Below are 25,282 nucleotides of genomic sequence, written 5' to 3'. Positions count from 1 at the left end.
GTCCGGCCGCCCTGTTCAGGGTAACCCGCTCCCTGCTCCATCCGGGAGCGCGGGAGGATCCCTTGGAAGGCAGGGCGGAGGATTTCGGACAATACCTGTATGACAAAATCGCTCAGATCCGGGGGGATTTGGACTCTGACTGGGTAGATCAGGGCAGGGTGACGAGGAATAGTCTTGAGAATGTTACCTGGGAGGAGTTTGATGCTGTGACTCCGGATGATGTGGGCAGGATTTTGGGGAGACTTAGTGCGGCCACATGTTTACTGGACCCGTGTCCCTCCTGGTTGGTACTGGCCTCCCGGGAGGTTACATGAGGCTGGCTCCAGGGTGTTATCAACGCTTCGTTGAGTGAGGGTCACTTCCCCGCCGCTTTGAAAGAAGCGGTGGTGAGGCCTCTCCTCAAGAAGCCGTCCCTGGATCCGGCAATATTGGCCAACTATCGTCCTGTCTCCAACCTTCGCTTCCTGGCGAAGGTTGTTGAGAGTGTGGTCGCGCGACAGTTTCCACAATTCTTGGAGGAAACATCCTATCTAGATCCGTTCCAGTCGGGTTTCAGGCCTGGACACAGCACGGAAACGGCATTGGTCGCGTTGGTTGATGATCTCTGGAGGGCTCGGGACAGGGGTTGTTCCTCTGTTCTGGTCCTGTTAGACCTCTCAGCGGCTTTTGATACCATCAACCATGGTATCATGCTGCACCGGCTGGAAGAGTTGGGGATGGGGGGCACCGTATTACGGTGGTTCTCCTCCTTTCTCTCCGACCGGTCGCAGTTCGTGTTGGCAGGTGGGCAGAGGTCGACCTCAAGGCCTCTTATATGTGGAGTGCCTCAGGGGTCGGTCCTCTCGCCCCTCCTGTTCAACATTTATGTGAAGCCGCTGGGCGAGATCATCCGTGGCTTTGGGGTGAGATACCACCAGTACGCTGATGACACCCAGCTGTACATCTCCACCCCAGGCCACCCCAACGATGCCCTTGAAGTGATGTCCCAGTGCCTGGAGGCTGTGCGGATCTGGATGGGGAGGAACAGGCTCAGGCTCAACCCTTCCAAGACTGAGTGGCTGTGGCTCCCGGCATCCCGATATAGTCAGTTGACTCCATCACTGACTATTGGGGGCGAGTCGTTGGCCCCCACAGAGAGGGCTCGCAATCTGGGAGTCCTCCTGGATAGGCAGCTATCCTTGGAGGAACATCTGACGGCTGTAACCAGGGGGACCTTTTGTCAGGTTCGCCTGATCCGCCAGTTGCGGCCCTTTCTTGATCGGGATTCCCTGTGCACAGTCACTCATGCCCTCGTCACCTCTCGCCTTGACTACTGCAACGCTCTCTACATGGGGCTCCCCTTGAGGAGCACCCGGAGGCTCCAACTGGTCCAGAATGCAGCAGCGCGGGTAGTGACGGGAGCAGCCTGGCGCTCCCATGTAACACCGCTCCTGCGCGAGCTGCACTGGCTCCCAGTGGTCTTCCGGGTGCGCTTCAAGGTGTTGGTTATCACCTTTAAAGCGCTCCATGGCATAGGGCCTAGCTATCTTCGAGACCGCCTGCTGCCACCGACAATCTCCCATCGACCCGTGCGCTCCCACAGAGAGGGCCTCCTCGGGGTGCCATCAGCCAAACAGTGCAGGCTGGTGACCCCCAGGGGGAGGGCCTTCTCTGTGGGGGCACCTACCCTCTGGAATCAATTGCCTCCAGAGATAAGGAGAATCCAAGACCTCGGTGCCTTTCTCCGTGCCCTTAAAACCTTCCTTTTCCAGCAAGCCGGGCTGGCCTAATTTTTTTTAAGTGTTTTTAAGTGTTTTGTTTATTGTTTTTAATTAATGGGGCCAAATTTATATATATATATTTTAACTGTATTTTAATATTTGTACTTGATGTTTTTACTTGGCTGTTCACCGCCCTGAGTCCTCAGGGAGAAGGGCGGTATACAAATTCAAAATAAAATAAAATAAAATAAAATAAACATTTTCTCTCATTTCTTTAGAGCACTTCTTTTTCTTTTCTTTTTTTGAAAACTATTTTCAGGGTTACATTACAGTTTGTGTGTGTGTTTCCTGCTTCAAAATGGCAGGAAACTGCACTGCCAATTTCTGGCAATCATGGTATGAGAAAGCAGAAAAAAAGGGGATCTGCAGGATCATAGGCAAATCTGCCGTTCGGGTGCCTCCCCAGGATGTAGCATCGTATGGTTCCTTCCCTTCAGCTTCTTCAAATCTATACATTACTGAAACTCCGATTCCTATAACCTCTAACTGAGTAAAACTGCGCCTAATAGGACAGTTTTCAACCAAGGTATCTCAAATGGGTTAACTTGCAGAATGCACCCCAAATGCACCCCAAACTTATGACTCCCATGAAATTGAAATTTGACCAACTTTATAAAACATTTTGTGACATTTTATTTATTTATCATATTTGTATACCACCATACTCCCGAAGGACTCAGGGCGGTGAACAGCCAAATAAAATACAGAGACATACAAAAGTTAAAAACTATTAAAAACAGATTAAATAATTTAGGCTCAAAAAATTAAAAGCATCCAATTTATCTAAAAAACATTTAAAACCCAATTTAAAAGCCTATTTAAAAGGGAGAGTTAGGCCAGACCAGCCTGTTGGAATAAAAACGTTTTTAGGGCGCAGTGGAAGATGCGTAAGTCTTGGATCCTCTGTATCTCTGGGGGGAGCTCATTCCAGATGGCAGGTGCCCCCACAGAGAAGGCTCTCCCCCTGGGGGCCACCAGTCGAAATTGTTTGGCCAACGGCACCCTGAAGAGCCCCTCTCTATGGGAGCGAACTGGTCGGTGAGAGGCTACTGGTGGCAGAATATTATTATTTATGACATAAATATTATTATAAAGCAACTGATCACATAATACAAAACGTCATAAAATATTTCCTGCATTATGGGCTATTTTCAAGACAGAACTATCTGAGTGTATCCCAATATCTATGGAGCTTCTCAATCATCCAGGTCACAGTTGTCCTAACAACTGTGCTTTTTTTCAAGAGGCCACTGGACCTTCTTGGTTTATTGAAGAACTGAAGAAGCTTCTTGGTTGAGAAGCTAAATGTTTTCAAAGGAAAAAAAAACCAAGAAAGTTGAATGGCTTTTTGAAAAACCCATCTTTGGGATGACTATAACAGAATAACAGAGTGGGAAGAGGTCTTCTAGTCCAACCTCCTGATTCCAGACAAGTGGCTGTCCCAACTGTATCCCAACTTTTCCAGTGAAGGCAACACTTTAGAATCTCTGTCATTCTTGAAGGCACTGGAGAATTTGGTAAGCAAATATCATTGAAACGAAGACTCGGTGGGACATGGGTTATCTAGTAGGAGCTACATCAAGATTCTTTGCAGATTTCCTCAACCAGATATTTGATGGGCTGGGTATGCTGAGAGTTGGAGTCCAAACATGTGGATCCAGCTGAGTGGCATCTCCTAATACTTCTTAGCCGATCAGGAAAATTAACCTGTACTGGATCTGGTTAATATTTGAATAGGAGACAATCAGATATTTCCAGATCAGAGTTTCTCAATTTTAGCAATTAATTAACAATTAATCAATGGAAGGACTCACCTCCAGAAGTTGTGGGTACTCCAACGCTGGAAGTTTTTAAGAAGAGATTGGACAACCATCGGTCTGAAATGGTATAGGGTTTCCTGCTTGAGCATGAGGTTGGACTAGAAGACCTTCAAGGTCCTTTCCAACTCTGTCATTCTGTTAAAATGTCTGGACTTCAATTCCGACAATTCCTCAGCCAACAAGTTGTCTGAGGAATTGTGGGAAATGAAGTCTTAGAGTTGTCCACATTGAGAAACCTGCTTCAGACTGTGAGCTAGACCAGAAAGTCAAAGAAACATCCTGAAAGGAAAGCAGTGCTCAGCTACCTCTGTATTGTTGCCAAGAAATCTACAGGGATTTGCCTTGGTCAATACAAATCAAGTAAAACTCAGGGGAGACTCTAACAATTTAATCCAACCACATTGTTGGGATGTCATAGTATTGTGCACAGCTAATTTAGACCTCTCTGTGTGGTTTAACATAAAAACCCCATTGCTGAAGTAGTTTCCTTTGAAAAGAGGTTGATAACATATCATTCTTGGATGCTGAAAACAGGTGATTGAATATTATACTTCTGGGTTCCTACTGGGTTCCTTCCCCTGGGTTTCCAAGGGAAATGACTCTGTTGATCCGCCAGCAGTGGTCTTTGCACAAATTTTTTTCCCATTTAAAGGGAGCAAAACCTCATCTCAGAAGAACAAACACCCAACACATTTATCACTACCTAAAACGATGTAGGTAGCATCTTCAGCTGCTTCCTTCAGCCAAAAGGCGTTCATAATCCCACGTTCCTTGAATGTTAGAGCTAAATGGCAGATGATGTCAGCAGGGACAGGATCCCAAGCCCACATGAGCTGATGAAGAAATGTACAAGAGGCTGAAATCTTTAACTCCTCCCAGGCTGACTGATCTCCAGGTTTTCTTGGAAGGAGAAGGAGAAAAATAAATGCTGACCAGCTATTCATCCTTTAGCAGGAAAAATGGATGATGCTGAGATCAGTGTCTCTCAACCTTAGCAACTTTAAGATGTATGGACTTTGACTCCCAGCATCCCCCAACTTAATGGGGAGAGTGCAATGTCCTCAACTTACAAGAGTTCGTCTAGTGGCCATTCGAAGTTACAGCAGCACTGAAAAAATTGACTTATGACTGTTTTTCACACTTACAATCAATTGCAGTATCCTGATGGTTACGTGATCAAAATTCAGATGCCTGGAAACCAACTCATATTTATGATAGTTGCAATGTCCTGGGATCACACAATCCCCTTTTGTGACCTTCTGACAAGCCAGATTCACTTAACAACCCTGTTACTAACTTAAGAACTACAGTGATTCACTTTAATAATTGTGTCAAGAAGGGTCATAAAATGGGGCAAAATTCAAAAGTCTCGCTTAGCAACAGTAATGTTGGGATCAATTGTAGTCGTTAAGTCAAGGACTACCTGTATTATTTTGGGGAGCAAGAACAAACATTGTGTAGTGGATAAGATGATAAACGAAGAACTCCAGATTCCAGTCCCAATTTATTCTATGAGTGTGGGGCAATCTTGACTCAATCTCCCAACTTCAGAGGGTTATTGTAAAAATTAAATGAGAGGAGACCCCTCCTTGCCCCTCATACACCCTTGTTGTAGTACAAGGGGGCATCTAAAATGGTAGTAAATAAACACGTTCTATAAGGGTGAGAGAAGATAAGAGCTGTGGTGGCGCAGTGGTCAGAATGCAGAATTGCAAGCTAATTCTGCTGTCAACCAGGGGTTTGACTCCTGCCTTCCATCCTTTCAAAGTCAGTAAAACGAGGATCGTTGGGGGCAAGATGCTGACTCTGTAAACTGCTTAGAGAGGGTTGTAAAGCACTGTGAAGCGGTATATAAGTCTAAGTGCTATTGCTACTTCTTGATCATAAAAACATCAACTGTTGAGTTGCTGGATGGGACGACTGGCCCGTCAACGCCAACAGTGTGTTCTCAACTGCACAATGAATCCCACTGGTTTCCCAGCTTTCAGAAGCAGCCTTGCTGCCATCAAGATGAATAGCCATCGATCCCATGACTTTCCTAATAATCATTGATCCAGCACTCCCTTGATCCTTTATCACTGGTATGAACATGGCAGTTGTGACCAGTTGAGCACTGTCTTCTCCCCCCTCCCCTCCTCCAAAAGTGCATGTTCTTTGTATTAGCACGGTTGAACCAACGCATATAAACCACATATAAAAATTGCACACTTTCAAGGTTTCTTTTAATGATTGTTAGGCTTGCAATGTCTTCAGTATCACTAGGAAAATATATAGCCCTCTTCCCTGTAAGATTTTCAAACAACCCTGTAAGGCATGTTGGCCCAAAGACACCCGGGAAGCTTCCCCGATGGTGAACTCAGAAATGGACTTGAACCAGGACCTTTCAGATCCTAGACCAACATCTTAACTTGACTCTTGTTCGCTATTTTCAGAACATGTTGAGGAGTTAGTTAAAGAGGCATCCTTTCCCACCACCAAGACAGAAGCCAGGATGGAGCATCATTTGAGACAAATAGATGAGGATCATGCTTCCTCCCACATTTGTTGAAAAGAGTTGATGTTGTCTTGACTGAAAAACCCAAGTTGTGACCTCAGCAAATTAAGATGAGCAAAAGTTCAGCAGGGTGAATTGCTCCTGAATTTCAAGGCCATCTGCTTCTGTTCCATCCAAGCATCTAACCCGGTGACCGTTTCAGGGCTGTTTTCATACTGAGGTTCTAATTTTGGTTTGAAGAGGAGGGCATTCATTCCTAGGAGATACTAAGAACCGGTTAACGTATTACCAACAGGCCCCCAAAAAGCAGAAGAAGGTCAAATGACTGAGACTTCTGCTTTTAGAATTGTTGCTGTAGAAAGGAAGAACTTGGAGAATCCAAAAACGTGGGCGGGGAAGATGGCCTAGTCTTGGTTCAATGTCGCACCACCCAAAAATCACACAGCGCAGAGCCTGTCAGATGTTTCTGTTCCATCAGAAACCTCCTCCACAAGCAAAAAAAATGGGCCAATTCATTTGTTTATGGCCAGGGGGATTTTCGCAAGGGAATGCTTTTAAATAAATCTTACCCGTGTGGATTTGAAGAAGGAGGCCTGTACCATTCAGCTCACAAATCTCCCTATAAGGAAATATTGGTTTTAATTACAACTGCCTCTTTGCTAATCTTAGATAACCAGCTCTGAGGCAATAACCATTTAATGGGGAAAACAATACTTTCTTCTCTCTATTCAGAAACATAATAGGGGCTGAAGGGACTTGCATAATATATTATATCTCTAAATATAATATAGAGAGGAAAGACCGTAAGATAGTAATTATCTCTCGAAAAGAGAGTTCTGAAGCCACTTATATACTTCTTAACTTTAGCCTCTTTCTTTTTTGCATTTCTTGCACTTTTTGGTTTCTTCTCCACTTTCTTTTCTTCTTTTTTCAATTTATTTTTTATTCTACGGAAACAATTCTTAATAAATATGAAAACATAAATAAAAGAAACATAGTAGTGTTTACTTTATAGTGAATTTAAAAAAAGAGATACAGGTAGTCCTTGACTTACAACAGTTCATTTACTGACCGAAGTTACAATGGCACTGAAAAAAACGACACGGCCATTTTTCACACTTACAACCGTTGTAGCATCCCCATGGTCATGTGTTCAAAATTCAGACTCTCAGCAACTGTCTCGTATTTATGACAGTTACGATCCCCTTTTGCGACCTCCTGATAAGTAAAAGTCAATGGGGAAGCCATGTTCACTTAAGAACCGGGTTACTTTTCTTCTGGGGATCGTTAAGGGAAAATATCCTAAAAAGATTAAATATTTGATCATTCATATTATTACATCAGCGAAAATTGTACTCGCACAAGCCTGGAAAATGTCCACTACACCGACAGATTATGTAATAATCCGGAAAATTTTTGAGTGTGCAGAAATGGACAAACTTACTATAGAATTAAATAACAAGGAAGATTCAGAATATTACTCAATATTACTGGGAAAACTGGTATCAATGGATAGAAAATAAAAATAGGAAATATATAGATCAAAATAAGGCATAAATTGTGTTTATATATATTTGATCAAGAAGGAGTATCTGAGAATATATGAATAGAGTTAAGATTTGTGTACTGTTGGAACAACGTTGAATTGTACAACCATCATGGATGTATTTTTGTTACAGATGTATTTGTATTAGTATTTTAATATTTTAAATTTTAATAAAAGTTTTTTGAAAAAAAAAAAAAGAACCGGGTTACTAACTTAACTACCGGGTTACTAACTACAATGATTCACTTAACAACTGTGGCAGGAAAGGTCATAAAATGGGGCAAATTTCAGTTAACAACTGTCTCACTTAGGAACAGATATTTGGGGCTCAGTTGTGGTTTTATGTCGAGGACTACTTGTATAAAGTTCCTATTTGGTCTCAATCCCCTATCAACCATCCCAATAATCTAAATTGATAACTACCAATCTGTAACACAGTAAATAATAGCACTATTTTTTTCAAGAAAGGAAAACACATTTGCAGATAATTGTGTCTTTGTTCCGTAGATCAGGGGCCTCCAACCTTGGCAACTTTAAGCCTGGTGGACTTCAACTCCCAGAATTCCCCAGCCAGCTTTGCCAAGGTTGGAGGCCCCTGCAGTAGATCATCATACGAAAGTAAATATGTTAGGGTACGCCAGAGGTTAAAATATACACATTGCAAGTCTTTGCATCATGAGGTCACACCAAGAAAGTAAAGGCCAAAGTTCTGGTTCTGGCATGTTTTAATAATTTTCCTCCCACTAGCTCTCTCCATGAAGACCTGTGAATTAAAAGAAGAGAGGTCACTTCCATTGTATGTCAGTTACCAGAAGAAGCCTCCAAAATTAGAATTAGTCCCTCGTGCTTCTGGAGTGAAACTGACACGTGGGTGGCAGAGCTCATGTCAGTTTCATTTACGCCTCCTCTCTTTCAACTTTTAAAGTATTACACTGCAAAGACACTCTGTGGAAGCCATTTTTTCTGAAAATAACCAAGGATGTGGTATACCTTGGAAAATCCACAAAACAAACCATAGGAGCAATCAATCCAGGGTTCTCATTGAAAGCAGAAATAGCCAAACGTCAAATTAATCGTACTCTGGATGCATGATATGAAGGGCCACCTTCCTTGAGAAGTCCATAAGGGTTGGAAAGTTGGTGTTCTGTCCCCGTCTCACACACGCACACAAACAGATAGCCAGGGGTTAAATAAAACTGGCAGACAACAAATTCTTTCGATAAGAGGATTGGCAGCAACCCAGTAGCTGCTTGCCAAGAACTTTACTCATAGAGGGAGGGGTTGTTCCTCCGACAGATAAACCCAAACAAGATACACACAGTTCAAGAATTGTCAAGTCCAGTCCGTATTAAATCCAAGGCAGATAACGTTTCAAAGATACAATGTGACTCGCTAGTAGTTAGTTTTGTCCGTCACAGAGTTTGAATGGCCACCTCACCCCCTTTTATCCCCTGTGGGGTGTGGTCCAGTAACTCAGCTTAATCTCTGGCATGCCTCCTTTTCTGCTGCGTGCGCCTGTCTCTCCGACGCTGGCGTGGATCCAGCCAAGACTTATCTCCATCACTGTCCGACTGCGAGGAGATACCTGGCTCCTGGCCAACCTCTTCTCCTTTGCGAGACACCTGAGGCATAGCCAGAGAGGAGGGTCCTGGAGAGGGAGGCCTGGCCAACTCCTCTCCTTCATGTTCGGAGCCTTCTCCCTCCGATAAGTCGGCCTCGGGGGTCGGAGTCACAACAGTTGGGAAGAAAGAGAAGGCAAAGAGGTGGCCAGAAGCAAGGTTAGGTGGATTCAGTTACACTGGTGATGGGTGCATCATTGGGAGACCTGAAGGACCAGGATGAAGACAGATCATATTGGAGATCTATCTATATTAGCAGTTCTTAAATTGTTTGACCCAATGTATAAGATGCACAATGCATCTTATACATTGCATAACAGCACCAATGCATAAGAGCACCAGGTGTCCTAATGTTCCCTTTAACTGTATTCATTTTATGTATTCAATTCATGCTTATACTTATATATATTATCTAATACGTACTCGACAAATAAATAAATAAAATAAATAAATAAAAATGTTACAGAGTGGGTCTCAATGATGCACTCTGGAACATTGTTGTGAGAGTCAGGTCTGTTAGTTTTTAAATCCATGTTCAAAAGTGGTCTGCGTCGATAGTCACTGATTTAACATTCCTCTTGGTGGGCCACCTGCCTTGAAGACAGTCATCCAAACAGCACAAATTCCTGGCTGACACTCAACCCATGGAACAGCTTGCCTTCAGAAGTTTGTGGGTGTTCCATCACTGGAGGCTTTCAAAAAGAGATTGGACAACCATATCTGAAATGATATATAGGATTTCCTGCTCAAGCAGGGAGTTGGACTAGAAGACTTCCAAGGTCCCTTCCAACTATATATATATATATATATATATATATATTAATTTGATTTATATGCCGCCCTTCTCCGGAGACTCAGGGCAGCTTACAATGCGCTCAGCAATAGCCTTCATCCTTTTGTATATTTATACAAAGTCAGCTTATTGCCCCCACAACTGGGTCCTCAATTTACCTACCTTAGAAAGGATGGAAGGCTGAGTCAACCTTGAGCGTTGGCGAGATTCGAACCTGCAGTAATTGCAAGCAGCTGGTCTTAATAACCAGCTTAATAACAGGGTGCCTTAGACCACTGTACTACCAAGGCTCTTCTTTTCCTAGTAATAAATAATGCCAGGAAATACTCTCGTTTCACGTAAGTCCCTAACTGGATCCTTGATTCACAAATTGTTTCATTACAAATTGCTCTGCTACTCCCAGGATATGTCCAAATTACCCCCAGTTTAAGAACCACTGATCTATGTAGTTGTTAAGAATTATCACCAGCTTGATGGCTTATAATCGTATCTACCTATTTCAAGGAACATCAAACAATTGCATAATATGGGGGGGGGAACCAAAGTTACTATATATTTGTTTGACAAGTAAAAATTTCCCCTATGCCCGCTAGAGTCTTTTTTTTAAAAGTTAAAAATTACCATTTATTTATCAGATTAGTATTATATACAAGGAAAAAAAGATTCTATATTGGTAGCAAACTCAGTCTTGCAATTGGTAATGCCAGCCGCTCAACTAATACAACCAGTTGGCAAATGTGCTGGAAGCTGTAGTTTAATAGTATTGAAAGTATGTTTCCTGCTTCTGGCTCAGTCCAATACCCCACTAATGCAGCAAATTCACTGTTATTTCAGATAGCCATCCATTCTCTGTTTCTTTTTTTACCGGATTGGGAAACATATTACAAAGCATCAGCACTAATCTGGATCAAGGAATGGATGGAACTCAAAAATAAAAGATTACTGAATTTGGAAGGATTCGACCTAGAACAAGGATGGCATGCATTTCTATGGGAGGGCAGCGATTAACGACATGGATATTTCCAGAGGCATATGGTCAGACACACACTATAATCAGACTTGGCAGGGCATTAAAAAAACACACTACAATAAAATTCCGGAATGGTTATCAACCATGGAAGCTCAGATCTACCCAAACCCCATGGATAACACCAAAATGAAAACCTACAAAGACTTGCTAAACAACCAGGGGGAACTAAGAACGAGACAAGAATTGAAGGAGATGGGTACAGACATTGACTGGTGGCCATACTTACAAATAAAATCAAGGTATAAGAAAGATTCGGCACAATTTGGATTCCAAAAAAGGCCAATACGAATTAGATAAATTTTTACAAGGACCACAGGACAAATTGATTAAAAAAGTTTATAATTATTTACAAGGATATAAATTAGAAGAAGAGGTGGTTAAAGAAAACATGATAATTTGGGCAAAGAATTTCGGCTACAATATTGAATTAGACAATTGGGAAAAATTATGGACAATAAATTATAAATTAACAATGTCTGTACCCTATAAAGAAAATCTATACAAAATGTTTTATAGGTGGCACCTCCCACCGGCCAGACTGGCAAGAATGTTCCCCAACACTCCCCCAACATGCTGGAAATGTAAACTCCATAAAGGAACCTATTATCACATGTGGTGGACCTGCCCAATGGCAAAACAATACTGGCTAACAATCAGAAAACAAATAGAATAAATAGCCCATCAAAGAATAGAAATGAGGCCAGAAACCTTTCTACTAGGCATAATAAATGGACAATATGAAAAGGCAATAAAATACTTAATCATTCATATAACAACAGCAACACGAATCATTTTTGCACAAAATTGGAAGAGTAGTGACATACCAATGGAAGATACAGTAATTAGCAAAATCATGGAATGTGCAGAAATGGACAGACTCACAAAGGAATTACAAAATAGAGAGGAGCACGATTACTATCTAGTATGGGAAAAGTGGTACACCTGGTTGGAAGATAGAAAAGGGAAAAAAGATTAGGAAGTAAGTGGAGTGACCTAATACAGAAATAGGAACATAAACTATGAATACAGGTTAACAATGAACCACAAAGATAGACATAAGAGAAAGACCAAACAATGAGGAGTCAAAAGCACAAATAAGAACATACAGTACAGTTGCGATAAACTTGATATATATTTAAATTTTTGTTTATATGTTTACAGGTTTTGTATGTTTTGTTGTTATTTGTTTTGTTTAATTTGTATTTTTAAATAAAAAATGAAAAAAAAAAAAGAAACAGAGAATGCCCTCTAGAGTCTTAGAGACTCTTACAAATCCTATAAATGTTCTAGCCAGGAACATCTATTAAAAGATGCACTTCCACAATATTTGGAAGACAGCCTGCTGGTTGGGGAATTCTGGGAGTTGAAGTCCCCACATCTTAAAGTTGCCACAATTGAGAAACTGCCCTAGTGCACAAGGGCTTCTTTTCTTTGTGTTACCTTACCTTCTATTATAGCAAAATGGACAGGAAAGTGTCTGCTTCTAAGTACAGGTTGTCCTCAACTTACAAGCACAACTGGGATCAGAATTTCTGTTGCTAAGCAAGGTGGTTGCTAAGTGAGTTGCACCCAATTTTACAACCTCCCCCCCATGGTTGTTAAGCAAATCACTGCAATTTTTAAGTGAATCACATAGTTGTTAAGCGAATCCAGCTTCCCCAATTAACTTTGCTTGTTGGAAGTTGGTTGGGGAGGTTGAAAATAGAACAGAATAGAATAGAATTCTTTATTGGCCAAGTGTGATTGGACACACAAGGAATTTGTCTTGGTGGATATATTCTTAGTGTACATAAAAGAAAAGATACATTCGTCAAGAATCATAAGGTACAACACTTAATGATAATCATAGGGAAACAGTCAATATAAATCTTAAGGATACCAGCAACAAGGTTACAGTCATACAGTCATAAGTGGGAGGAGATGGATGATAGGAACGATGAGAAGATTAATAGTAATGCATACTTAGTAAATAGTTTGACAGTATTGAGGGAATTGTATAGCAGAGTGATGGCGTTCGGGAAAAAACTGTTCTTGTCTAGTTGTTCTGGTGTGCAGTGCTCTATAGTGTCGTTTTGAGGATAAGAGTGGAAACAGTTTTATGTCCAGGATATGAGGGGTCTATAAATATTTTCACAGCCCTCTTTTTGACTCATGCAGTATACAGGGCCTCAATGGAAGACAGGTTGGTAGTCATTGTTTTTTCTGCAGTTCTAATGATCCTCTGAAGTCTGTGTCTGTCTTGTTGGGTTGCAGAACCAAACCAGGCAGTTATAGAGGTGCAGATGACAGACTAATAATTCCTCTGTAGAACTGGATCAGCAGCTCCTTGGGCAGTTTGGGTTTTCTGAGTTGGCGCAGAAAGAACATTCTTTGTTGTGCTTTTTTGATGACGTTTTTGATGTTGGGTGTCCATTTTAGGTCGTGAGATATGGTAGAACCTAAAAATTTGAAGGTCTCTACTATTGATACTGTGTTGTCTAGTATTGTAAGAGGTGGTAGTATGGGAGGGTTCCTCCTAAAGTCCACCACCATTTCTACAGTTTTGAGTGTGTTCAGTTCCAGATTGTTCTGGTCGCACCACGAGGCTAGTTGTTCAACCTCCCATCTGTATGCGGATTCATCATTGTCTTGAATGAGACTGATCACTGTTGTGTCATCTGCGAACTTCAGTAATGATAATGACGATAATGTCAAGATTACTTCATACACAAAAATGGAAGGTCACCTCGATCCCCACAATGGATGAATGGCTGTAAAAACTGATGAATTAGCAGAGGTGACTAAATTGACTTTTGAAAAAAATACGAATACTTTTATTTTTACTTGGAAACTGTTTTAGAAAAAATGAAACTTTGATTTTGGGTTTTACCAATTAGATAGGTTTGTTGTTAAAGAAACGGCTAGTTTATACTACTATGTAAAAGTAAAAAGTTGAGCTTTAATACTATTGCCTGATACTACTGCACCAAAGGGAGTCGGAAGTCACTGCCTTCTTTCTTTTTTTCCTTTTGCCCTACACTTTTCCCTTCCTTTTTCCCTCCCTTACTTTTCCATATTTTCTTTTGTATTTTATATTATAAACTAATAAAAAAATAAAAAAAAATAAAGAAAATGGCAATCATTTCACCCAGTGACATTGCACCTGTCATAATTCATGCCAGTTGCCAAGCACCTGAATTTTGATCACATGACCATGGGGATGTTGGGATGGTTGTAGGTGCAAGGACCCGTTGTGAATCACTTTTTGTAAGTGCCATTGTAACTTTGGTCACTAAATGAATGGTTGTAACTCAAGGACCACCCATAGTGACATTTAATGCCCTAATTGTCCTCATCTTCAGCATTTCCCCTTTTAAATTTACATTCACCATCTCACAGCACCAATAAACCATTGATCATGGTTTCTAGGGAGGAAATTGTGCTTTAAGACCCTTTAGCTTGTCCTTCTGCAAATTTCAACCTTGACATTTTGACAATTTCTACCTCATTCTTGGTGGGTTCCAATTCTCCCAGTCCAGAGATGGCTGCATTTGCTATTAAAAGGACTTTCTTCCTGAAAGTTTCAAGCTGTCCCAGTTCCACCAGCCTTGCAAAGGACACCATTATCCAAACCCTCGTTATACAAATCTGAATTCCAATAAAGTCACATCCAGGAGGGCAGTGTGAATGTTCTGAACTCTAATCCGCTTTATGCATTTTGAGACCAGCCTGTTTTTCTTACCCAGCAATCTTACAGAGTCATCCTTCATTTTGTAAGTTCTCTTTGTACAAAAGTGATAAGATTCTTAGAAAGCCAACCGCCATATGACTGTGACTTCATTGGATAAGCACATCCAAATAAACATCCCAGCATTGTAGCTCAGCTCCTACCGACTGCTATATGCAAATCTCACTCTAACAACCAAATGTTGAATCCATTTCTAGCTCACCACCATCTTCTGGGAGCCACATTTAGAGCAAACTGCAAGCTGGCAAGTAAGCCATTATTTCACAATCCTTCTCCTCATCTCTGATGTCTTCTTGGTCTGACAGAAGCCACCAAGAAGGTGATCCAGTGACCAACGTTGTTAAAATCTACCACCCGCACAAAGCGATCAGAAAAAAGTAACAACCTTCTGTTTCCATTCTGCAGGTCAATTGGTCCAGTCCGATTTCACGCCACTCAATGTGAATGACAAATGGCGCAAACAGCCACCCATCAAAAATAAAATATCACAAAGAATGGAAGGGCAGCCAACACAAGAGGCTTTTAAATCAAGAAGGTGGTGTCTAAAACAGGCAGTCCTCGACGTATGATCACAATTGAGCCCAAAATTTCTGTTGCTAAGCCACACAGTTGTTAAGTGAGTTTTGCAACCTTCCTTGCCACAGTTGTTAAGCGAATCACTGCAGTGGTTAAGGTAATCACACGATTGTTAAGTGAATCAGGTTTCCTCATTGACTTTGCTTGTCGGAAGGTCGCAAAAGGGGATCACACGATCCCTGGACACTGCAACCATTGTAAGTATGAATCAGTTGCCAACCGTCTGAATTTTGATCACAGATACAGACTAACAGAGTTGGAAGGGACCTTGTAGGTCATCTAGTCCAACCCCTCTCCCAAGCAGGAGACCCTACACCATTTCTGACAAATGGCAGTCCAGTCTCTTCTTGAAAGCTTCCAGTGATGAAGCTCCCACAACTTCTGAAGGCAACTTCTGTTCCACTGGTTGATTGTTCTCACTGTCAGAAAATTTCTCCTTATTTCCAGGTTAAGTCTCTCCTTGGTTAGTTTCCATCCATTATTCCTTGTCTGGCCTTCAGGTGCTTTGGAAAACAGCTTGACCCCTCCTCTCTGTAGCAGCCCCTCAAATATTGGAAGACTGCTACTATCATGTCTCCCCTGATCCTTCTCTTCACCAGACTAGCCATGCCCAGTTCCTCAACTGTCCATCGTATGTTTTAGCCTTCAGTCCCCTAATCATCCTGGTTGCTCTTCTCTGCACTTTTTCTAGAGTCTCAATATCTTTTTTATAGTGTGGTGACCAAAACTGGATGCAGTATTCTAGGTGTGGTCTTACTAAGGCTTTATAGAGTGGTATTAGTACCTCACTTGATCTTGATTGTATTCCTCTGTTACTGCAATTTAGGATTGTATTGGCTTTTTTGGCTGCACACTGCTGGCTCATATTTAACTGGTTGTCCACTAAGACTCACATGACCATGGGAATGCTGAAATGGTCATAAATATGAAAACAAGCCACAAGTCACCTTTTTCAGCGCCATTGTAACTTTGAACAGTCACTAAATGGACTGTTGTAAATTGAGGACTATCTATATGCAGCCGCTCAACCTCTCAGAGTCCGCATGGTCAAATTGAGAATGATGAATGGTGTTGCAAGCTCCTTGCAGGGAAGATTAAAAGATAAAAGGCCTAGGGTGTGTCTTCTGTGACTTATTTGTCTGTTAGAGGCATCTCATGCCTTCCCCTCAGGAGTTCATGGCAGCAAACAGTATTTCTTTCTCCAATTTTCCCCACAACACCAACTGAGGTGAGGCAGATTGAACTGACAATGTATAACTGTGCCCCTGTGAGTGAGGGGGAAAAAGAACCTGGGTCTCCCCATTCCTAGTTCAGGCTTATAACCACTACATGGCACTGCCTCTTGGTCCTCACACTTATGAATCGTTGCAGTGTATCTGCATTCATGCAAACAAAATTCAGGCACTTAGCAACCGGCCTGCGTTTGTGACAGTTGTGGCATCCCAGGGTCACATGATCACTATTTGTGACCTTCCCAGTCAGCGTCCGAAAGGCAAAGTGAATGGGGAAAGCTAGATTCACTCAAGGGCATGTGATTCACTTAATAACCACAGTGATTCACTTAACAACTGTAGCAAAAAGATTATAAAATCAAGTACAACTCATTTAATGTCCACTTTGCTTAGCGATGGAAGTTCTGATTCCAACTGGGGTAGTAAGTTGAGGACTGTCTATATCAACATGCAACATCATGAACATCCAAAATGGGCTTCTCCAGACATCGAAAGAGTGAGCCACTCTTCGTCAGGATTTCTGGCAGACAAATAATTTTCTCATCTTTTGCTTTGAGCTATCTTTGTGGAGATTCTCAACCATCCAGGTCATGGTTGCCCAAAGGTGCTTTTTCCAAATGGCAACTGGACTTTCTTGGAGTTTTTTTCCTTTGAAAATGTTTTGCTTCTCATCCAAGAAGCTTCTTCACTTCACTTCACTTCAGAACTGAAGAAGCTTCTTGGATGAGAAGCGAAATGTTTTCAAAGAAAATACTATGCTAGGCTGCATCAACAGAGGGATAGAATCAAGATCACGAGAAGTGATGCTACCGCTTTATAACGCCTTGATAAGACCACACTTGGAATACTGCAACCAATTTTGGTCACCACAATATAAAAAAGATGTTGAGACTCTGGAAAGAGTGCAAAGAAGAGCAACAAAGACGATTAGGGGGCTGGAGGCTAAAGCATATGAAGAACATCTGCAGGAATTGGATATGTCTAGTTTAATGAAAAGAAGGACTAAGGGAGATTATAACAATGTTCTAATATTTGAGGGGTTCCCACAAAGAAGGGGGGGGTTTCAACTCAGGAGGAGCCATTCAGGAGCCTGAGTGGTGCAGCAGACTAATGCTACTGTTAAAGGTAGTATTTAGCTTCCAGCTGCCTGCAATTACTGCAAGTTCAATTCTCACCAGGCTCAAGGTTGACTCAGCCTTCCATCCTTTCTAAGGTAGGTAAAATGAGGACCCGGTTTGTGGGGGCAATAAGCTGACTTTGTATAAAATATACAAAAGTATGAAGGCTATTGCTTAACGCCTTGTAAGCCACCCTGAGTCTCCAGAGAAGGGTGGCATATAAATAAATAAAAAAAACCCACCAAAAACCTATTTTCCAAAGCACCAGAAGGCACGACAAAAAACAAGGGATGGAAACTGAACAAAAAGAGAAGCAACCTAGAACTAAGGAAAAATTTCCTGACAATAAGAACAATCAACCAGTGGAACAACTTGACTTCAGAAGTTATGGATGCCCCAACACTGGAGATTTTTAAGAAGGGACTGGACAACATTGTCTAAAATGGTATAGAGCCTCCTGCTTGTGCAGGGGGTTGGATTAGAAGACCTCCAAGGTCCCTTCCAACTGGTTATTCTGCAAAAAAAACCCCAAAACACCCAGTTGCCTTTTGGGGGAAAGAAAACACTTTTTGGACATTGCTTGGAGCATTTCAATTTGCCAGGTGTTTTGCAGACATGGGATGTCCTCTGCAGCTCAGACATAGTTCCCCAGCCAGGCTCACCCCATTCCAGCATCTGCAACAGCCCTTGGATTGTCCTCTTCAAGCCACAACCCCAAGGGCACACCAGCCAGAAAGGAAGACTGGTCGGTGAGAAGGAAAATGATTTTATCCCCCCAAATGTTTCTTCCAATACAGCAACCGATCCTTGGGGCTAATTTGTCAACCGATCTGCTCTTTATGCATAAATCTGTTCATTGTGCACTGTTCCAAATGCAGCATTTCCAGCGTTTTTGTCCAAGAAAACAGGCCGAGGAGGGGGGGGGTGTCTCGCAGCAGAACACAATCCAAAGATACCAGAGATAGCTATTTATACGAGGCTCCCCAGAGACTGGCTGCAATAGTTATTTAAAGTTTGTTAAGGCGGGGCTGTGTTAAACAAGTCACTAATACACTACAACAGCGGTTTTCAACTTTGGAAGCTTGAAGATGGGTGGACCTTCAACTCCCAGAATCCCCCAGCCAGCGCTGCTGGCTGGGGGGTTCTGGGAGTTGAAGGTCCACCCATCTTCAAGCTACCCAGGTTGAGAAACACTGCACTACAAGCATCCAAAGGCATGGGGGGAGAGATGGGGGGGGCAGGGGAGCTGAAATCCTGATGCCTGGAGGGGGAGCATCACCGCCTCTCTTTTGCTTTCATTTCCCAGCTTTCAAAAAAGGGAGGGAGGAAGGGAGGGAAGGTGAAACGTAAAGCCGGAGGAAAGCTCCGGGCGGAGGCGATCTGCAGGATTGTAGCTCGGGGTGACCGCAGAGGGCCCCCCCCCCCAGGTGAGCTTTGCATCCTGCCCTCTGCAACCCACCCGGGCTCCTCCGGAGGATTTTCCACGGGGCTCCAGACGACGAAGCCCGGCCCGGAGCTGCCTCCGTCTGCTTTCCTTCTCTTCTTGCCGCTCCCCTCCCCGGGGCAAGCCTGCGAAAGGAGAACCAGCAGGACCCGCCTCGGTGCCGGCAGCAGCTGCAGAGTGGGAAGCTCCCGAGGGCTTCGAGCGGGGGGAAACTGGGCCGAAGGGCAGGCAAGAGGGCCCACGCGGCCCGCCCCACGGAGGGCAGGCGCCGGAAAGGCGTTTGCTCCGGTCCTCGGGCCCCGCTCGGCCTGTTGACGGACGGGCTGGTCCAGAAGCGGGCGGGACCCCCTGCCCAGCAACCGGGCGGGGGCAGAGGGCCGAGCCTGAGGAGGGGCATCGGTTCGGAAACGGGGGTCGGGAGGGCAGCTGCTGCAGCCCCGCCTGAGCAACAGGGCTAGCCCCCCCCCCTCCTCCCCGCAGCTCCGGCGGAGAAGCGCCCGTGGGGGGCTTTCCAGCCGCGAAGGGCGACTCAGCATCCTCGCTCGCTGCCGACTCATTCAGGATGGGGGGCTCTGTCAATCACACCCAGTTGAGGACCCAGTTGTGGGGGCAATAAGCTGACTTTGTATAAATATACAAAAAGGATGAAGGCTATTGCTGAGCACATTGTAAGCCGCCCTCAGTCTTCGGAGAAGGGCGACATATAAATCAAATTTTTTTAAAAAAAATATCACACGCCGCGATACATTTTGGGCACGGGGGTGGGTGGGTGGGTGTGTTGCAAAGCAGGTGGTTTGGTGGTGAAGGATTAAAGCGAGGCACTCTCCACGCGCAGCTGCTTCCAAACTCTTCTGCATCCTCCCAGTCTCCTTCTCTTTGCCACGTTCTGCTAAAAGGCAACGTCTGAATCGGGATCTGCCCCCGACCTCCGCTGCTCCACGGGGTCCGACAAACCCCCCCTCCCCATTGGTGCAACAACACGCATCTCTCTCCCACCCACCACCCGCCGCCAATCTACCATTCACCCCATTGACACGTTTGTCTGGGGATGTGCGGTGGGGCTCCGGTCTCGCACTCTTGCTTTCCTCTCCCATCATCATCATCATCATCATCATCATCATCATCATCATTTTATTTCTATACCGCCCTTCTCCCGAAGGACTCAGGGCGGTGTACAGCCCATTTAAAAACACAAGACAAAACATCAATTTAAAATTTAAAATTATGAAATAAATTGAGCTCCATTTAAAAGCCTGGATAGGCTTTTAGAGCCTTGATAGTACAGTGGTCTAAGCACCCTGTTATTAGCACAGCTGCTTGCAATTACTGCAGGTTCGAATCTCGCCAAGGCTCAAGGTTGACTCAGCCTTCCATCCTTTCTAAGGTAGGTAAATTGAGGACCCAGTTTGTGGGGGCAATAAGCTGACTTTGTATAAATATACAAAAAGATGAAGGCTATTGCTTAACGCCTTGTAAGCCGCCCTGAGTCTCCGGAGAAGGGCGGCATATAAATCAAATTAAAAAACAAACAAACAAACCAGAAGGACTGCAACCGCCCCATCCAACCACCTTCCGACGACCCGGTAAAGCCGCAAGTCCTTCTTACGATTTCATTCCCCCCCCCCATCGGTCCGGCTCGCCCACTCAGCCCCTCGCGGTCCTGCAACTTTTCCCAAGCCGGAGCACGTCGAGGGGAGGCCGCCGCATCACACCCACCCGTCCCCTCCCCAAGCGAAGCCAAAGGCGGCCGCCTCGCCTTGCAACACCGGCGGGGGCTGGAGGCGCGCGCGCTGGCCTCTCTTTCAAAAAAACAAAGCCGCCTTCGCTCCTCGCTCGCTCCGGATTGCGTAACGCGCAGAGGCGCTGGCAGCCCCGGGGCTGGGGGGACGAGGCCGGCTGGGCAGGGGCGCAAGCGGGCTCAGCTAAGCAGCCAAGAAGCCGCCTCCGCCTTTTCTCCCCGAGAAGCGCTGCTTTTCCCACGAGCGCAGCCAGCCGGCTCCTTCCCTCGCACAATCCCCGCTTGGAAGCCCCGGAGGAGCCGCAGCCGCCAGCCCTTCCTCGGGGAGGGGGGGGAGAGGGAGGGTCGCCCCCCCCGGACTCACGTAGCGCTTGAGCTTCTTCTCGGGGGGCGACTTGATCAGCCAGCCGGTGCAGACGACGTGCCCCGCGCTCATCTTCGGCCGCCTCCAGCGCCCCGGGGGGCGCGCCGCCCGACCCGCAGCGACCGAGGAGGCGGCGGCGCTCGCCCGCACCCAACGCGGACCGGAGCGCCGATCGCCGCCGCCGCCGCCGCCGCCGCCCTCCTCCTGCTGCCGCTGCTGCTGCAACCGCCGCTCTTTGCAGCCCAGGCAGGAAGTCGCGGCATGGAGCGGAGACCCGCGCAGCTGCGAGCCCGAGGCCGGCCGTCGGGGCACGTGATGCCGGGCCGGGCCCAGCCCTGTCAACAAAGGCAGGCACGTGTGAAAGGGCCGGGGCTCGCCTCGCCCTCCTGCCGCCGCTGCCGCTGCCGCTGCTGCTGCTTCCCCCGATGCCTCTCCGGGGAAAGGGCGACGGCCGGGGACGTGCAGGAAAAGCCCCCTCCCTGTGCTCTCCCCCTTATTTATTTATTTATTTATTTGTTATATTTCTATACCGCCTTTCTCCCGTAGGACTCAAGGCGGTGTACAGTCAAGAAAAATAGAGACACACAAACGTCATAGAATTGGTAATTAAAATTATTACTTAGTTTGGTCAATTTAAATAAAACCCAGAATTAGATAACATTAAAAAAAAAAATCATTCACATGTTTGTATGTTTAGCCCTGCCTGTTGGAACATCAGGGTCTTGAGGGCACGGTGGAAAGCACGGAGATCAGGGATATTCCGTATCTCCGGGGGCAGTTCATTCCAAAGGGTTGGAGCCCCCACAGAGAAGGCCCTCCCGCTGGGAGTCGCCAGTCGACATAATTTGACCGACAGTACCCTGAGTAGTCCCTCCCTGTGAGAACGAACTGGTCGGTGGGAGGCTATTGGTGGCAAAAGACGGTCTCGTAGGTACCCAGGTCCTAGGCCATGGAGCGCTTTAAAGGTGATAACTAACACCTTGACAGGTCCTTGACAGGTCCTGCCAGAAGCTGGAGACGACCGTTGCTTTCGACCAGGGTTGAGCGCCCCTTTATAAAGCTTTAGGAAGGCCACACCTGGAATCCTGCAGCCACACTCCAAAGCAGATGTGGAGACTTTGGAAAAAGGGCAGAGAAGAGCAACTGCAAGGGTTAAAAGACTTCCTAACAATCAACCAGTGGAACAGAAGTTGCCTTCTGAAGTTGTGGGGGCTTCATCACTGGGGTTTTTTAAGTAGTAAGCTTTATTGCGGTCAGAGACCAAATTAAAAGAGACAAGGAAAGGGAGCATATTTTACAAATATGGATAGATCGTGGGACAGTACACCATCTACTGCCTCAAATACAATCCGTACTGTCAATGCTGGTGATCCTCTGCCGTCGGGGTTACCCGTCTCTTTTCCTGTTTTTTTCCAGCCACAACTGTAGCAAAATTTTTTGCCACCTTTAGAGTTATATTGGGGTCTGCATCCTGGAATAGGAAATAAAGGCTGAACATATCAGGTGAACCAGGGAATCTCTGTGAAATAGGAGAAATGAGTCTTGATCTTATATCCCGGTAGTGGGGACATACGAATGTAATATGGAACAGGGATTCCGGGGATCGGCCGTCACATGTACAATGGATGGATTTTACACCCCCCCCAAAGCCTAGGGGGTTTTTAAGAAGAGGCTGGGCAGTGAAATGGTAGAGGCTCTCCTGCTTAGAAGATCTCCAAGGTCCCTTCCAGCTCTAGTCTGATTCCGATTTAGTGACCGCTCAAAGTTACAACATCACTGAAAAAGTGACTGATGACTGTTTTCACACTTAGGACCATCACAGCACTCCCATGGTCACAGGATCAACATTCAGATGCTCGGGTCATGGGATCCCCTTTTGCAACCTTCTGACAACAAAGGCAACGGGGAAGCCAGATTCACTTAACAACAGGGTTACCAATTTACCCACTGCTGTGGTAATGCAGTTGCCACGGTTGTTAAGTGAATCACTGCAGTCGGATAAGTTAGTAACCCCATTGCTGCAATGGTCATAAATATGAGACAATTGCCAAGCATCTGAATTTTGATTGCATGGCCAGTGTGCTGCAACGGTCGTGAGTGTGAAAAATGGTCATGTCACCTTTTATAGCACCGTCACTGTTGTAAGTCAAGGACTACCTATATTCCCAGTGGCCAATCTACTGCAGAAGAAATGGTGTTACCACCGTGTATCAATGCCTGTACTGTACTTTCCAGTTAGGCTGTCTTGTCAGAGGTCCTTTGTGATACAGTAGGGAGCGATTATTCATTTTGCACAGCTGAGCAGATTTCACAAATGATTCATGATTTTAAAAATACCTCGTTTGAAAGCAGATTCCAGTGCAGTGTAGAATCGTTGCCTTGTTCGCAGAATTTTACAAGGCTCCAAGTGGCAATTTCTGCTAACAACCCTCGTATGTTTTCCTGCTGCTTCTGTTTGCTTCTTCCTTTTATCTATACCCAGGGCTTTTAAGGAGAGAAAGATGAAATAAATGTGTTTGGGGCCAATAGTGAGATAATCCAGGTAAGAAATATGACCAGATGGACAAAATTCTATAGGTAGTTCTCAATTTACAATAGTTCATTTAGTGACCATTCAAAATTACAATGGCACTGAAAAAGTTACTTATGACCGTTTTTCACAGCAACCCCATGGTCAAATTTCAGATACTTTGCAACGATCTCATATTTATGACAATGTGATCCCCCCCCTTTTGCAACTTTCTGACAAGCAAAGTCCATGAGGAAACCAGATTCACTTAACAATCGAGTTACTAATTTAACAACTGCAGCGATTCACTTAAAAGCTGTGGCAAGCAAGGTTGTAAAAAGAGGCAATTAACTCACTTAACAAATGTCTCGCTTAGCAACAGAAATTTTGGGCTCAATTGTGGTTGTAAGTCAAGAACTACTTATACTTTATTGTAAAGATATATTGACAGAATCTTTTTAAGTATCTCTCCCCTCCCTTGCTTTTACAGCCTAAGAAACTAGAGAGGGTCCTTCAGAGATGCTTGCCCCACCCCCACCGCCATTCCTTGTGCGGGCTCCGTTACCTCTTATCCAACCATTCCTCTGGCTTTGGCTCTTCCTCCTGCCTCCCAAGGTCCTTCTCACATACCATTTTATCTGCACTTTAATGAATGCCTAGCTAAATTACTGGAAAGCTTTATCACAAATCAGTAATAGGATGAACAAATGGGGGGATCTCAGCTAATGGCAGAACTTGGCTGATCTCATCTGGACTTGATACCTAAACAGGGATGGGCTATCTTGGTGTGTGAATAAGACCGCCAAGGCTGTAGGCTAGACTAAATCAAGCCAATATCTCAAGAGAAAGAAAGCCACTTGCCTACGGTTGCCATGAAAATTGCATGGAGATGTTTCTGAAGTCACCCAAAGTTCAAGGAGACCATCCTTAAGAAAGGAGGGACTGAAAACTGGATTGTTAGAGAAAAATGCAGAAAGGATGCTGTTGGTCACATGAAGGGTAGCTGGTTATCCATCAACCAAGAAGAAATAGAACACTAAACACACACGTACACACACAGAGTCAAAACCCCTAAAGAGGATACAGAAAACTGATTTGCATAATATTTGCATATCCCATCATCTACGCAAAGATGCAAATATATATCACATGACTAATTGAGTTAGAAATGTGATATATTTTTCATTCTTGGAAGAGAAGACAACTGCAAAGAAAATTGGGGGCCACCTCAATTTGCCCTATGATGTCTAACTTCCGTCTCTCCATCTTTGTACGACTTAGATGCTTCTTCTGATGGAAGATGCCTTCAAGAAAAAACTGTTCCCCCACCGTTCACTGTTCTCTGACTGTTCTCTGGTCAGAGCAAGAGCAACAGATCTCTTAAAACATTTCACAACAAAGCTGGGTTCTTGGGTAATCATGGTTTGTTGACTGAATCACACAAAGCTTAAGGAGATGACAACCTGGTTCCTGCACTCACTAAAGCAGTGTTCCCAAATGGCAGGACACTGA

The 25,282-nt window shown here is 44.5% G+C and overlaps 1 protein-coding gene and 1 long non-coding RNA gene across 3 annotated transcripts in view; both read right to left on the bottom strand.

The window, feature by feature from the left end:
* The window catches only part of GAB3 (GRB2 associated binding protein 3), a 96,305-nt gene extending 74,860 nt beyond the window's left edge, over positions 1-21,445 (bottom strand). For both annotated transcript variants that reach the window (XM_070951823.1, XM_070951824.1), the window contains exon 1: positions 21,262-21,445. In XM_070951823.1, the coding sequence (XP_070807924.1) occupies positions 21,262-21,333 (72 nt within the window). In that variant the 5' untranslated portion in view covers positions 21,334-21,445. The remainder of the gene's footprint in view (positions 1-21,261) is intronic.
* On the bottom strand, positions 5,821-14,710 carry LOC139322655 (uncharacterized). The gene is made up of 3 exons (XR_011600866.1): positions 14,546-14,710; positions 6,644-6,693; positions 5,821-6,340 (listed from the first exon to the last, which is right to left on the bottom strand). It is a non-coding gene; the product is annotated as an uncharacterized lncRNA (long non-coding RNA).
* Positions 21,446-25,282: the final 3,837 nt, after the last annotated feature.

This window comes from Pituophis catenifer, unplaced genomic scaffold (genome assembly GCF_029215685.1).
Source record: "Pituophis catenifer annectens isolate HBS135680 unplaced genomic scaffold, rPitCat1.0.hap2 SCAF_11, whole genome shotgun sequence".
Taxonomy (NCBI): Eukaryota; Metazoa; Chordata; class Lepidosauria; order Squamata; family Colubridae; genus Pituophis; species Pituophis catenifer.
This window is presented reverse-complemented; position numbering and strand designations above follow the sequence as displayed.